Source organism: Microtus pennsylvanicus, chromosome 9 (genome assembly GCF_037038515.1).
Source record: "Microtus pennsylvanicus isolate mMicPen1 chromosome 9, mMicPen1.hap1, whole genome shotgun sequence".
Lineage (NCBI taxonomy): Eukaryota > Metazoa > Chordata > Mammalia > Rodentia > Cricetidae > Microtus > Microtus pennsylvanicus.
Genome location: NC_134587.1, coordinates 47829616 through 47845124, shown reverse-complemented (window position 1 = coordinate 47845124; position 15509 = coordinate 47829616). Strand labels below are relative to the sequence as shown.

Sequence of the window (15509 nt, the reverse complement as noted above, 5' to 3'; positions counted from 1 at the left end):
CCAAAAAGTAAAATAAATAAATGCTCACAAAATGCTTCTGTATTTATAGGGTAAATCTTTTAAAAGAGAATACACCTTAACTATGTAGATGTGCACATTCAAGTTGTTGTTCTAAATATTCCTATTTCTACTCCCCAAATTAGTGTATAGATGTGCCTCTTCTCTCTGCTCTTGTTTCTCAAACAGTAGCAGGAAGAGGGCATAAGTCCCAGTGGAGAGAGATGAGTAAAGGACCCAAACAGGCAGTGGTACACATGGCTAGGGATGCAGCTCAGCTGAGTGTTTATCTAGTGTGAAGAAAGCCCTGATTTCAGTCCTGGCACCGTTTAAACCAGGTGTGGTGGTGGGGCACACCTCTTATCCCAGATCTGAAGAAGTGGAGGCAGGAGGGAAAAAAGATAGAACAAAGAAAATGCCAACTAAAATCTGCAGAAAACAGCTACCTGGATGGGCATGAGGGAAGGGCAGAGCACAACCACGAGCTGCCGTCTGGTGCCCTGTGCAAGCGGAGAGAAGTGATTGTGATGGGTTGAGCCCTGTTTGGGAACACAGGTCCATTTAAACTTAGCAGCAGATCCTTGGTGGCCCGGTTCTTTATATATGCTTTTCTACATACACTTTTGTTCAATCCACCTTCCAAGGGCTTGTCCTAGGGCCTTAATAAAAACTCTATAGAAACATGTCTGAAGGTGTTCACCATGGTCTTGTTTATTACAGCGCTCTGCTGTTTGGTGCCCAGAATAACTGTCTTCCAGAAGCGACTGGTAAACATTTGAGTCTGAACTTAATTTTGACAGTCCCCTGGAAAAAATGATTCTACAGAAACCCAGATGTGATCTGAAGGCAGCCATGACTAATTACACCGAGACAGTATTTCCGTGATGCTCCTGCTTAACAAAACGGCCAATTGCTTATTCTCAGCATCTCTTGCTCTCTATCTGTATCACAGCAGTATTTTAGTCAGGAGAAGGTGTGTTCTTGTACAGCAGGCTTGCTTTTTTAACATCAGGCTACCCTTCACCGTTTCTTCCCTTGTCAAGAGAGTAGTTTCCGCATCTCACCCTGTTTCCCTGTACATGTGGCTGCACCATCTCTCTGCCACGCTGTTCTGCACACTGGGACACCACTGTCCTGATGCTGAGAGGCATAAACGAGAAGCACTGAGCTTCTCCTAGCATTCCTTGGCTGCCTGCTTTCTGTTTTTTCTCTGGTGCTGTGAGTGAGTCTCATGCTGATAGACAACTTTCTTATTGCCACCAACAGACTCCAGGGCTCAGGAGGCCTGTTTGCATAAAGTTCTACATCAAAACTACCTTCATGGCTGACCCATGCCCCTCCAGAAGATTCATGCCCCTCAGGGCTAGTAGGACTCTGTATCTCTTATTATTGGCAAGCCTCTTTTAGAAAGTAAAGTTTGTTGCAACTGTGCAAATATCAGCAAATCCTCCTTGCGTTCGGCTTGCCTGGAGTGTGGACTTATGGAAGGCGTCATCAGTAGACACTTCTCTTTGTCTGAACTTCTGCCCACATTTCCATTGGTCCATCCATTCTGTCACCCATCTTCTTCCCACGTCTCGATCCTCCTTGAGGCACCTACAGAAGCACTGGCATGTGTAGTGGGGTCCAGCACTGTGCTGCATGGTGAGGACAGCGCCTCTTCCTCTGATCCACACTGTATGTGCTGGAGGAGGCAGGGCAGATATGGAGCCCATCTGGCCATGGGTGCCACAAGGAACTGCCCCCATGGAAACCCTGCAGTGATGGTGGGCAAAGGGTGATATGGACAGCCTGGCATCTAACTACTTCTCTGTATGTGTGTCTCTGTGTGTGCATTTGACTCTACAGGTCAGTTTTTGGGTTGTACGAGAAATTCTAACAGCACAGACTTTAAAAATAAGGGCAGAAATCCTGAGCCATTTTGTGAAAATAGCCAAGGTAAGCTGTTTGTTTATTTCTCAAAATGTGTTTCTTCAGAACTTTGGCAGATGTTTTGGGCCTTCCAGACAGGGAGACGGGGGTCCACATCACGGGTGGAAGGCTGTGGCCTGACCTCTCCAGACAGCCATTTCTGATATTGACCTGGCTGCTTGTGTGAAAAATATGCTCCCCTTCCGATCTTATAATTCTGTGGCCAGTTATTCCCTTTACTTGGACTTCCAGTCTCTGCATGTGGCCCAGTGGTTTCCTGGAATCTGTCCACTCTCCTTTGGGTTTTGCCCACGCTGGGGGCCCATAGATTGTAGTTAGCCCCAGTGCTTTTGATCTGGTCATGTCCTGTACAGTTGTATCAACAGGGTCCCTCACACTCATTCTGAGTGAAGGCGTGGACCACTCGAGCCCCGCTGATAGGCTCTGTCCATGCTGCTGATCAGGGTCCACCTTTCTCCTCCTCTCTTCTCATTTCTGACTGTCAGGCTGTGCTGTGTTGGGCCTTTCCTGGACCACTGTCATGCTCAGTAGCAGTACCTGTTCCCCCTACCTGGGCCTGCCAGGCTCTTCTTGGTAGCATTGTTCTACCTAGTTCATGGCTTCCTTCCAGGGCACATGACCCTAGAGTGAAGCTGTCCTGGACACAGGCCTTGGGTACCAGGTTGTGTGACAGCTGCTGTGCCAGTGTGATCGAAGTCATTGTTCAAGGCTGCCATTCCATTTGCACAGTGGGAAGGGGCGGTGAAGAGAGACGAAGTGTCCATGCTGAGGGCTTCAGCTAACCAGTGGAGCAGCACTCACAGTCACACACACCCTCAGGGAAGCTGCTGTGCCTCCTGTCCCCAGAAGGTTAAGCAGTCTTTAACTCTGTCAGGGTCAGAGCTCACCATCCCATGGAGTCTCTGGGAACACTTGGGATTGGTGCTGTTTTTCATGCTGCTTGAAAAGGATGCTGGGCATGTTCCAGTCCTCATAGGGCTTCTGTTTGAAAATGAGCATAGTCCCCACCTAAGGAGCCCAAATGACCCCTCCTTAATCTCTGCCCCCTCCCTTACTGAGGAAGGTCATGTTGGCTGTGCGCCCCCTCCCTCCCTGAGTGTTGGTTTTCCAGTCTGTAGAAGAGAAAGGGACAGGTTAGATAATGCCCTAGATGCCTTGCCACTGGGAGGAAAGTCTGTGGCAGGCACAGCAATTCAGATACACAACTGAAATCTCCCTGGGAGCATCTGTTCTTACACACAGGAAATAATGATGGAGTGTTACAAGATGTCTGAAGTGAAGCACTCAGTTTATGTGGTTAAGGCCCTGCTTCCAAGTAGGAGTAGAGCGGTAGGGGACAGGCCTAAAGGCTTTTATCAATTGATTTATCTCACGTACTGTGCTAGGCTTTGTGCAAGGTACAAGTGCGGGGTGGTAGATAACACTTCATCCCTGCGCTCACAGGACACACATGAGGAAGACAGTGAGTGAGGGGGTGGAAATGAGCCTTCCAGATAGAGAAGACAGAGACCTGCCCAGCTGGGCAGTTTGGCATGTTCATCTCAGGTGGCACAGGTACCATAGTCACCACCCTCAGTTGAACTCTAAGACACTGAAATGCAGAAGGCCTGGGTAACTTGCCAAAGGGGCACAAGAAAAAGAAGCTGGGATTTTGTCCATGGCATCTTCTTGCTAGGACAAGCTTCACTGCTCACCTCAGCTAAAAAGACAAGACTAGAGACTATGGTCTTCTGCCGCAGCTCTGCTGAGTCTTTCTGTGGCCCTCCATGGTAAAGAACTTGTCTGAGACTGAAGTGACACCATATGTCCTCACTCACTTGGGGCCTGGGAATCCTGAGCCTTGCCTTCCCAGCTGAGAACCATTGCACAGATTGATAACGTCTCCCCTGGCCTCTTTCCCATCCAGGGTTAAGGTAACCGCTGTATAAGCTGCTGGTGCTGTCGGCACATTGGGATCTTCTCACAGAAGCCTGCCTGTTCAGGGTCAACTATGAAAACAAAGCAATTATCCAGTCTTAAGCCTTGCTTCCATCCAGCAGTCAAACAAGTCAGATTATAAAAATTGGCAAATTTTTCAGATGGGGACTCAACCTTCTTTAAAAAATGAGAGGAAAAGATCATATGTTTCCTATAAACTTTGTAGAACTATATTTTCTGTGTGAGATATTTTAAGTGTAACTGAATTTCATAAATATGACAACATTTGGCAACACTCAAGCATGTTTTTGTTCTGTTGTCTATGGCAGCAAAATAATGTATTCCATATCTTTGTGTTTCCCAGAAACTTCTAGAACTCAACAACCTTCATTCTCTCATGTCTGTGGTGTCAGCGTTACAGAGTGCTCCCATCTTCAGACTGACGAAAACCTGGGCTGTAAGTTAATCTCCCTCAGCCTGTCCTTGCTGAGTGTCTGCATGCCTTAAGCCCTGAGCTTTCTCTCACTGGGTATGTGCTCTGCTAAAGACAGTCACTGTGAACTGCGGAGATAGTCCCTGGGTATTTCCACAGCCCCAGAGACCACAGCCTCATCTGGCTTCCAGGGCATGAGTAGGGTGCGCAAGTGCCTGGGTTTGGAAGCCCTCAACAGATCTTCCTGGACCTGTCGAAATCATCTATGCTGGCCCGCCTCAGCATGTGACTTCTGCCCTTGGCTTGGCCAGTTTTTTTTCTTTTTTTTTTTTTTCTTTTTGGTCTTTGGCAGGCTCCAAATTGCCCTTGAGAAGGTCTGGGGATTGATGGCTTGCAGCTGCCCTGGGTCACTGGCCATATAGCTCAGAGTTCTCTGGAGAAACCTGTGACCCTCATGTAGGAAAAAATGATTTCTTTCCTTTTTTTTCCTTTTCATCCTGAGGCCTTGGATAATCTCAGCTCAGAGGTGGAGTCTGATAGTTATATAATTGAGTCTGTAGGAAAGTTTTTCTGCTGTAAAAATACTTTAAAAATATCTCAGACCTCTTTATCCTCCTTAGCTGGCACAGTGCCTGACATGGGAGAAGTAACTGCTATTTCCACAGCTCATTAGTATTTACCTCCTGGCCTGCCTGCTCCAGAGTCTCTCATAGGGGCACAGCCCAGACCTTTCAAGACCTGTTTATGTCCCAAGAACTGACAGAACTGTATGGAATTGCTACACATGTTTCTTCCTCTCATTTCCAACTTTCTTTCTGCTAGTCTGGGGCTGGACTCCTTTTCCTACTTGGCTGGCTCAGGGTCCTTTAAGATATGTAAGATTTATGTTGTAGGCAATCTAAAATGGGCCTTGCTTCTTCCAGTTGCAAGATACCTGGCTGTAGCAGAGTGGTGAGAGAAATGTTAGCCTGGAGTCTGGGAACTAGGTTTTCGTTCATATACCATTCAGAATCTGGGCCTCCTTTCCCATCCATGCTCTACACAGTTGACTTGGAATAGTGGGTTTCTGTCGGTGCTTTGCAGAACCCCTTAGGTCCTTACGTTGTCTTAGAGACCATCTGGAGCTTCAGGAGAGGAGTGAAGATGATCCAGCCTCCACTAGAGCAGCCTGTTTGTATATGGGGCTTCTGAGTGAATTGCAGATGAGGCCTGGTTTGGGGGTCAAAGCAAATTTGGAAGCTGCTGTCTCTGCAGTTGCTGCCAGTCCTGTGGTTCTAAGGCCATTGGAGCAGTGAGGCTTTTTTTAGAAGTTTTTTTGGGGATACTTTTTAAAATGACTTTTCTATTGTCGAGACGCTGTTATTGTTTCTTGGGCTACTGGGAGCCCTGCAGGTACCCAGAGGACTGAGCTTCGAATCTTCTTGTGTGCATTGGCCTTACTATGAACAATGCTATGACTTGGGGTGGGGGGTGGAGCTTCTTGGGGGAGGGCAGAGTGAATAAAATGATAGGAGTAGCTAGGGCTATTTCCAGGTTCTCCACAGAAAGTTGACCTACTCTGGGGCAAGCAGAACTCTCAGGGAAGCTTCAGTGTATCCCAGAGGATACTGTCTGCTGCTGGGGCTGTGGACAGTGTCAGGTCAGAGTAGCATTAGGACTGTGTGGTTTGTCAAGCACAGCTCACTGGACTGGACCATGCACTGCAGCTTTGAATCTATGCTGTGATGAAAATGAGCCCCCATACTTGGGGATCCTGAACTAAGCAATTCCCTAGGACTTCTGTCTCTGCCATCTTTGGATGTGTGCTGACAGAATGCAAAGAACTGTGGTTCCATCCTACCAATGATCAGGAGACTTGGGGCTGCAGTCATCTCTTTTTGTAGGGTATCATCCCACTGTGTCTAAGGGCTGGCAGCCCGGCTGCTTCCCAAGCTACAGAAGACTGCTTGCCAAGGTAGAATGTAGCAAGACATAACATTCTAGAAAATAGAAATGTCAGGGAGAGAAGGCTGTGAACATTGTATGGATTATAGCCTCAGGATTCCCAGGTCGTTGGGGCAGGGGGTGGTTGGTTCATTTTTGGAAAAGCTACTACCTGGCCTTGCTTTAGATCTGTTCCCTGCCACTCAGATGCTTTGTTGATCCAAGGGCAGCCTTGGTACAGAGCGTTGGTGAACAGTGAGGCCCAACCCTTCCCCTTCCGCTCTCAGCTGTTGTCCCCAGACTCTGTGGAAAAGATGATCCTCTGTTATAGCATGTGATAGAGCGTCCATGTGCTCTGCCACCCTGCCTGCATCCTCCTGCATTCTTCTATCTCTGGTGCCATCCAGCACACACTTGTCTGAACTATCTTGTTCTTAACAGCATTCTCCTTTGCTCTTGGTGTTTGGTTATGAGATTGGCATAGAGATGTAGCTTCTTCCTTCTTCTCGTATTGCTTGAGCTGGAACCACAGGATAGGGAGAACAAGGGATTCCAACAGCCCATACATCTGGTGTTTTCATGGTCCTTGGTTTTGCGAAAGAGGAAACTGAAGTGGGGTGGCCAAAGATCTCAGAGATGGCAAGTGTCAATACCAATGGGACACAGCCTGGTCCTGCTGAATCCTATAGTCTGGTGGCCCACTGCATGGACACCTGTGATGGTGGAAGGTGTAATGACACCAGATCAGTGCAGGTAGGACTATACATTGCTTACAAAATGCGCTTGAGAAATGTGACTGTAACACTGCACATGGCTGGGTCACTGAGCATGTTTTGCCTTTAAAGTGTTGTCCTTGGGAGTGCACTGAAACTTCGGATATCTTGGAAGCCTACATAAAAGGGTGGCAGTGTCCAGGCATGAGAGGAAGCCTGCTGCCTGGCTAAACTATGTGGGTAACCTTTAATACTGGTCAGTCAGGTCATAACTAGGCCACAGAAAGAACTGACTGAGGTTGAGCATAAGCCTGCACACAATAGGATCTAAATAAATGGTGGCTGGATCCATAAACAGAGTCATGGTCAGCCTGGAAAACACAAAAGCAGTGAGTGATTTATTCCAGAGGTGGGGCCACTTTGGAATATTGCTGCCTCAAAGCCATGAGGCCTAAGCAAGAAGCTGTCCCAGCCAACTCTGTTTTCCCAAGCACACAGGAAATCAGCTTGTAGCTCTCATTTATTCTGCAGATGAGATGCCCATCAAATGTCTTTTCCATGCCAGGTTTCAAGGTTCAGGTCTCATGTTCATGGCTTTCATGTCTTCTGGGAAAGATATGCACCATTCTTGGAAATTGGCACAGAGCTATCAAGAGATGTTGGTTGAATGCATGAATAATGAGCAAGGAGCAGTGAGACAGGAGTAAAATCAGACTATAGCAGGTGTGGATGGAGAAGACACTCAGGGGAGTGCCCCACATGAGGCCCTTTATGTCAAGGCTTGAATGACGGAAGCAGGACAGCTACAGAGGAGAAGGAATGGGGAGAGCTGGTGCCCAGGTATACAGGGAGAACTCAGTGTCATTAACACCTGCATGTCAGTGTGACTGGGCTCATCCTAGGATAGAGGCCAAATACCATTCTAAGTGCACAGAAAGGTTTTTTTTTAAATAGGAGATGTACATGATCTATTTACTTAGTCTTGCTTTTTGTGTTCTTTAATCACCACTACTAATGTGTAGAAAACAAATTAGGAGACTTGGAGACCAAGTGGGGCTGGAGAGATGGCTCAGCGGTTAAGAACTGACTGCTCTTCCAGAGGATCCAGGTTCAATTCACAGCACCTACACAACTGTCTGCAGCTCCAATTCCAGGGAATCTGGCACCTTCACAGACATACATGCAGGCAAAACACCAATGCACATAAAATAAAAATAAATGGATCTTTAAAAAAAAGTGGGAAGGAGACCAAGACTAGAAACTAGGGCCCCGTTAGTGGGTGAGGGCAGAGTCCAGGAACTAAGTGGTATAGAGTGTGGCAGGAATCAGAGAACAGAGTGATACACCGTATGTTCTGGAGAGAGCCCCTTGAAGTACTGTGGCTAGATTGTCGAGGGAGGACAGGGTAGAAGAGGCAGCCCCAGGTTTAAGTCTGAACAGCTGGCTAGCTCTGCCAAGATCTCCTTTATAACCACAATGATCCTGGGAAGAGACTGGCTTATTCCTGAGAGATTTGGGCCATGGGATTTGGGGTTTAAAGTGTCGGGGAGTCACCCATTACATTCCATGTGCCACATGCACGTTCTGCTTGGCCTGTCACATGCCCAGAAAGCTTCTCTCTTTCCTACTAAATGGGTCCAGAGTTTGACTCTCTCTTGCAGCAGCAGAGTGACCGCAGATGTCCTTGACATGGAGATCACTGCTGCTCCGGGCCTGATGCACAGACTGTCACCTGGAGGACACCATTCAGGATCAACATTCTCACTCTCATGTCCAGTGAGACAGGGTCATTGAGTGTGGCACTACAGAGGGCAGTTCCTCATCTAGACCTAAAGCCACTTGGCAGACACCTGAAGCCAGCAGATGTGTGGCATTCATTCCCATGTTTTGGCTCTGACACTAGTTTGTCCAGGAAGTGCTGCTGCTCCCTGTGTCTTTAGAAGCACTATTGACAGCTTCCCCTGTGACATGGTCAAGGAGGCTGGGGGGAGCCTGGCTACCAGTTTCAGGTGGCTTTGAGCCTTGCTTTTATGGAAGTTAAGCCAGGTAAAGCAGATGAGGTGGAAGGCCAAGGAAGGCAATAGTGGAAGCCCCTGGTCACAGCTCCTGACACTGTGCAGGAGCCTGCCTGGAACTGCTCTTAGAAGTTCTACATTTGTTGTTATAGGAGTGGTGGGCTGCGTCCCCGGCACCGCACAGCTAGCTTTACCCGAAATAATTACACGGTAACTGTATTCTTTTAAACACTGCCTGGCCCATTAGTTCCAGTTTCTTATTGGCTAGCTCTTACATATCGATCTAACCCATTTCTAATAATCTGTGTAGCTCCACAAGCTGGCTTACCAGGAAAGATCTTAACCTGCATCTGTCTGGAGTGGGAGAATCATGGCGACTCCTCCACTCAGCTTCTTTCTCCCAGCCTTCTGTTCTGTTTACTACACCCACCTAAGGGTTGGCCTATCAAATGGGCCTAGGCAGTTTCTTTATTAATTAACCAATGAAAGCAACAGATTAGAAAGAAATCACTTCCACATCATACGTTGGCCTTGAGGAAGCTCATGCTTCACCCTTATCTGCCAACAGTGCTGCAGCATTGGGCACTGCCCATCCTCTAGATCCAGAAGACCTTTCTCCTCAGGCTAAACCCCACTTCCACTCTCTGACAGCTGACTTCTTTGGTGACCGTGACTGTGGAGGTTCAGTGCTCACCTTACTGTTTCTTTCCTTGGTGAATATACCAGCTTGGGGAGCTTCAGCTGTCCCTGTGTCATCCAAGCCCAGACCTCTCTCCTGATCCACATACCCACTGCAGTGCCTGCTCCATCCAGCCCTCAGCTCTTGTCCTTTGACCTCATATACTCTGCATGTCTGAAGTCAGATGGTGATTCTAGGAAAGAGACAGAGTGCCAGGCGCTCTCTTCACAAACTGTTGTGGACCTTTGGGCAAGTAGTAGCTGAGCTAATACGGAATAAGGCCTTCCTTTCCTGTCTCATGCTATACCGTGTGAACACAGTGTTGTATAAACTAGAGCCACGCTAACACACCGTCAAGCAGAGCCACACTGCAAGCCAAGAAAGAGAAGTCACCATGGGCTAAAAATAAAGGGAAGATTCTCTGCTTGAATTAGAGCGTCGTCAGTATGTGCTCTCAAGTGATGCACCTGGGGTGTAACTCATGGACACCAAGACCTAACAGAGGTTTTTTGACGATGGCACCAAACACCAAATGGTTTCACTCCTCCTTCAAACCTCCAGATTTAAATCAGTCTTTTCTAGCTCATCATCTGTTTCCCCCAGAACCCCAAGTCATGTCCACAAGAAAGGCAGAAGCTGGCCAGAGAAGTTTTCTGTTAATATGGCCACAGTAGGCTCTTTCTTCCCTTTCATTAGTATTTGCTATTCATGTTTCTTAGTCTGTGATTGGTACCCTGTTTGCAGGTTGAGCTGAAGTAGCCGAGAAAGTAGAATAAGCCATCAAAATGGTGGCTATGTGACCTGGAATGGCTGTGACCCTGGCCAAGTTAATTAATAGCAAACTTTGCCAAAATGCAAGTTTCCCTCCCTCCCCTACATTTCTATTCTTATCCAAAGCAATACCTGCTGTATTTAAACCAAAATGCTGTCCTCTCAAATATTCCTCAGTGCTCCTGCCTCCAGGCCACTTCTGCCTTCTGTGGCTTCTGGAACCTCTCCAGGCCCCTCTGTGCTGAAGACCCCTTCCTCACAATGGCTTTGCTAGCTCCCTTCTGAGCCTCTTGAAGTGTTGTGCACCTTCCATGCGTCTGCGGGCCTTCTCGGTGCTCAGCCCTACTGAGCATGTAGAGTGCTTACTCTCAGACCAGCTCTGCAGCCCAGGGGAGTCCTTGGGTGAGTGTCAGGAGGTAGACCTTTTTGTTGCCCAGTTCTACATTGGAGTCTTATGGGGACTCTCTCGTGAAATTGCTGTGAGTAGAATAAAATAAGTAATAAATTAAATACATGATGAAAATTATCCCATGAAAGTATAAGTATGGTGTGTATGTAAACATGTCTGTAACTGTGTATATGTGACTGTTAAAGGATTATATATAAAGATAAAATCCTGATTCTTAGAAATGTATATTGAGTACTTGCCAAAGATTTGCTTTAATTCTGAATTAAAGAGAAACCAGTAAGACATAGGAACTGCGTCACTGAAGCCAGTGGACCGCTCATTCACAGCCTAGTCAGAAGTGCTGCAGGCATTTCAACGTGGATGTCAAATTCATCAGAATTTCCAATATGATTGTCAGTGGTATCCATGAGACAAAACTTACTTTCTCTGGACAGAAATTTATTTACGTGGCCATTTTTATAAGTTAATTTCTATCTGTACTCAGGCAAAGGCAAACAGAACAATACCACTACATTTTAAAGTCCAGCTTTCCCATAAATGCTGTCCATTGTGGCTGATGTGTGACACTGGTGTGTGACTTGGCAATCTTTTTGTTTTTCAGAAGTAGATACTAAATAGCCAGAGGTTAAAGAAAAAGGTACTTTTAAAAATTACCCCAGTTTAGTTCTTTGTTGATTCCACAGGCAACTGTGGATTCTTCCTACTCCCGCCAGTGGCAGGCACTGGAATTGAAGTTGAATTTGGAGCCTTTGTTTGTTTGTTTGTTTTTCGTTTTGTTTTCTTGTTTTTCCGAGACAGGGTTTCTCTGTGTAGCCTTGGCTTTCCTGGAACTAGCTCTCTAGACCAGCCGCCTGCCTCTGCCTCTGCCTCCTGAGTGCTAGGATTAAAGGTGTGCACCCCCCAGCAATGGAGTCAGTTTAAACATGTCTGGAGCAACAGGCTCTTTATTGATAATAAACTCACATATGAGGAAATACTATTTATTCCCTCAAGGCAAAGAAACACAATACTAATGTCCTTATAAATTGAAATTGGAGGAGGGACTTTTCTTTTTTCCTCTGTGGAGTTAGCCTCCAGATTTGAGCTGCTTTACCAGAGTGGGAGGAGCTCTCATGGAGTCTGAAACAGGTGTTGCACACGTGGCCCTGGGGGCATGAGGAAAGCAGTTTGCGTCCAGGACATTTCTCCAAGGTCTGGGACCCTCCTGGCTTTGACTGTGGGCCTCTGAGTCTGTTGTCCATGGAGGGTCACTGGACAGTGTGGAAGTGAGTAGTGCTGGATACATTTTACCTTGTAATTTGAGCCTCATGTTCTGAAGGGGTTTGGATTTGTCTCAGTGCTGACAGTATGTAACCCTGCTTCTTGCCTTTGCTGTAGAGGCTTCTGTTGTGTTGACTTTTTATAAAATAGCTCTAGGGTTTAGTCTCTGCCTTAAGTGTGATGGTTAGCTTTCTTTTGTTTTTAACACACCAATTTCTAACTTTGCCTATTAAGCTGTTCCTACCTTCCTGCTTTCCTAGCCTCTTCATCAGCTCATTTATGCTGGAATTCTTTGTTTAATTATAAGCGATTTTAGCAGCACAAATTTTCCTTTCAGTATAATTCTGTCCAAATAATGGATTCAACCCACTGTGTTCTCATGTGTCTTATCAGAAATCCATAGTCTTGGCTTTTATTACCATTGTCACCTGAGGATTATTGAATGCTTAGAAGTTTCTGATGAACCTGATTTTCCCATCATCACTGTTATCTTTTTCTCTACTCTTTTGTATAATTGCATTTCAACTGTACTTCTTCTGTGGGGGTGGGGGCTGGGGGCCTGTGGAGGGAATGAGGGAGGAGAGCAAGCTCGGCCAACACCACTCTACCCTCCTAAGATTCATTTGCCAAGAGAAACACAAAAGTAGCCTTGCATAGCTGGGCAGTGGTGGCGCACACCTTTTCTCCCAGCACTCGGTTGGCAGAGGCAGGTGGATCTCTGTGAATTAGAGGCCAGCCTGGTCTACAGAGTGAGTTCCAGGAGAGCCAGGGCTGTTACATAGAGGAACCCTGTCTCGAAAAACAAAAATTAAAAACAGACAAAGCAAAAGCACCCTCACAATAAGTTGGAATAATGGTGAGTGTGGATGATGCCCAACCTTCCTCCACTTGGCTGTGTTTTAGAGTCGCAGCCTTCCCCCTGCAGCAGGTATTTGGCATTAGAGTTGTGACTTTGTAGCTTTTTCTCTTGACAGTGATATTATATAGCCAAAGAGATGAAAAAATACTTTTAAATGTCCCCGTTTTATTCTTTACCGATTCGGTACTGAGCTCCTGAGTCCTCTGGCTGTCCAAGGCTGTGAGTTTTTTTCTTAATCTCCTTTCCTTACCTTGTTCCCTGAGCACAAATGGCTGCAGTATATGCCTGACTCTCGGTAAGCAACGGCTGGATATTCTTACATGTAGTTCTGAGGGCTTTTTCCTGAGGCTTCTAATAAATGCTGAGATCTAAAGGACCCTCAGTTCATGCAAGGGTTACAGTTGCTGCTTTTACCTGTAATAAAAGTTGAGAACATGTGTAAGCAAGTGCTGCTGTTTTCAGAATAAGCAAACCCTATTTTTAGAACCTAAATCTGAAAAGAATTTTTATCAGCATAATACATGCACATTAATTTAAAAAATCACCAAGTACTGAAAGACTTATTGAAACCCTAATACTTCCTGCTTCTCCACTCACTGCCCTTTCCACTCCCTCCCTCCCTAGAGGCAACCCTTTAGGTTGGTGGTTTCTTTTTGGAGTTCTGGCCACAGTTACACCCCTGTGTGTTCCCTACAGTTCCTTGTTCCACCTACTTCAGGTAGTGTATATGCATATTTAGTTTTCTAGATCCAGCCTCCACCTTCCTCCCAAACCCATGACAATAGCTCAGCCATTTTTGTTAAATGAGTAATCAGGGTCTTAAGGACTAACATTGTGTAAGCAGGCAGTACTGTACAGTCAGGAGGTAAACCAGGAATACTCTGTGCTTTCTTGAGGAATTTTTTATCTGATCATTCCAATTCTCTCTCTCTTTTTTTTAAGTTCCAGAACAGTGAATTGGCTCAGCAAGTAAAGACATTCATCTGAGTTGATAACTTGAGTTCAATCCCAGAAACACATGTATTCTGTGGCATATGCATGCCCCTCACACACAAGTATAACAGTTCCCTTACTGAATTAGCCATCTAGTCCCTAGATTCATATGTAATCTTAAAGCTGTTCATTTTTATTACATATACCATCCCTTGTGCCACAGATGTACTACCAGGCAGGTCTTCTGCTGAGCTGGTCCCTGTGGAGCATTTGTTCTTAAGGCCTGCAGCTCTTCGGGAATCCTAGAATTCCTTTTACTGTTATTGAGTAGGACCACTGACTCTTGTGTCCTTTGTCCTCTTTTATCTGGTCCATTCCTTTATTTTAGTAAAGGAAATTCTCATGTAGTTGTCAAATGCATCATGGTAAAATCTACTGAACTTCTTCATCTTAAAACAACTTATAAATTATTCTTGAGCAATCTGATCATAACCTGATTTCCTTTGTTGACATAGACTGGAGCCATTGAGGGAAGTTAGGAAGATGCAGCCTTTCTGAGTGTGTGTGTAGATCCAGGGAGGATGACAGGCTGGCTGTATGAGGAGCACCCCACAGTCTGACACACTACTCAGACTGGTATTAGTTAGGCTGGTAGGTAGGCTGAATATGGCAGGGAACACCGGCAGTGACCCAGTTAGGACCAGAGAACTAGCGGTGTGGGCTCTTGGGGCCAGCATGTCTCAGCCTCAGTTTGAGTGAAGGCATCAGGATTTGTTTGACATCTGGATGAATGTAGATGATATGAAGAAGTCAGTGGGGTTCTAGATTGCATCAGTTAAAAAAAAATCGAGGTGTGTACATCCCCTTAAACCCAGTACTTGGGAGGCAGAGACAGGTTGATCTCTGTAATGTGAGGCCAACCTGGTCTACGATGTGAATTCCAGGACAGGCAGGGCTGCATAGAAAAACCCTGTCCAAAAAAAAACCCAAACAAACAAACAAAAAAAACAAAAAACAGGGGGCTGGAGATATGGCTCAGTGGTTAAGAGCATTGCCTGCTCTTCCAAAGGTCCTGAGTTCAATTCTCGGCAACCACATGATGGCTCACAACCATCTGAAATGAGGTCTGGTGCCCTCTTCTGGCCTGCAGACATACACACAGACAGAATATTGTATACATAATAAGTAAATAAATATTAAAAAAAAAACAAAAAAACAAACAAACAAAAAAAAACTTTCTATAACAAGGAAGATAGTCCACTTAACTCCACTTTGGGACACACAAGTTCACAAGGCGTGTGGTTTTCTGCTCTGGGTGTGTATTATTATTCATCTGACAGATTTCTCAAGCGTCCAATTCAAATACCGCCTCTCACTGGGCATAGTGGCACATCCCTTTAATCCCAGCACTTGGGGGGTAGAGGTAGGTGGATCTCTGTGAGTTCGAAGCCAGCCTGTTTTATAGAGTGAGTTCCAAGACACCCAGGGCTAGATAGTGAGTCGCTGTCACAAAAACAAAACAAGAAGAATCAAATGCTACCTCTCTACATGCCTTTTTTTCAGCATTAAAAATACTATGTAATTTATGTGCATGGGCGCTTTATCTGCATGTATGTGCACCACTTGCATGCCTGGTGGCCAGGGAGGCCAGAAGAGCGCATTGCAGTC

General features: G+C 46.1%; 1 protein-coding gene across 15 annotated transcripts in view; it reads left to right on the top strand.

Annotated features, from left to right (window-relative positions):
• Ralgps1 (Ral GEF with PH domain and SH3 binding motif 1) overlaps positions 1 to 15509 on the top strand; it is a 231799-nt gene that overhangs the window by 90675 nt on the left and 125615 nt on the right. For all 15 annotated transcript variants that reach the window (XR_012911829.1, XR_012911828.1, XM_075985926.1 and 12 more), the window contains 2 exons: positions 1846 to 1935; positions 4211 to 4303. Coding sequence is in view for 13 of the 15 variants with exons in the window: in XM_075985926.1 (XP_075842041.1) it covers positions 1846 to 1935; positions 4211 to 4303 (183 nt within the window). In the remaining 2 variants the exon portion in view is untranslated. The remainder of the gene's footprint in view (positions 1 to 1845; positions 1936 to 4210; positions 4304 to 15509) is intronic.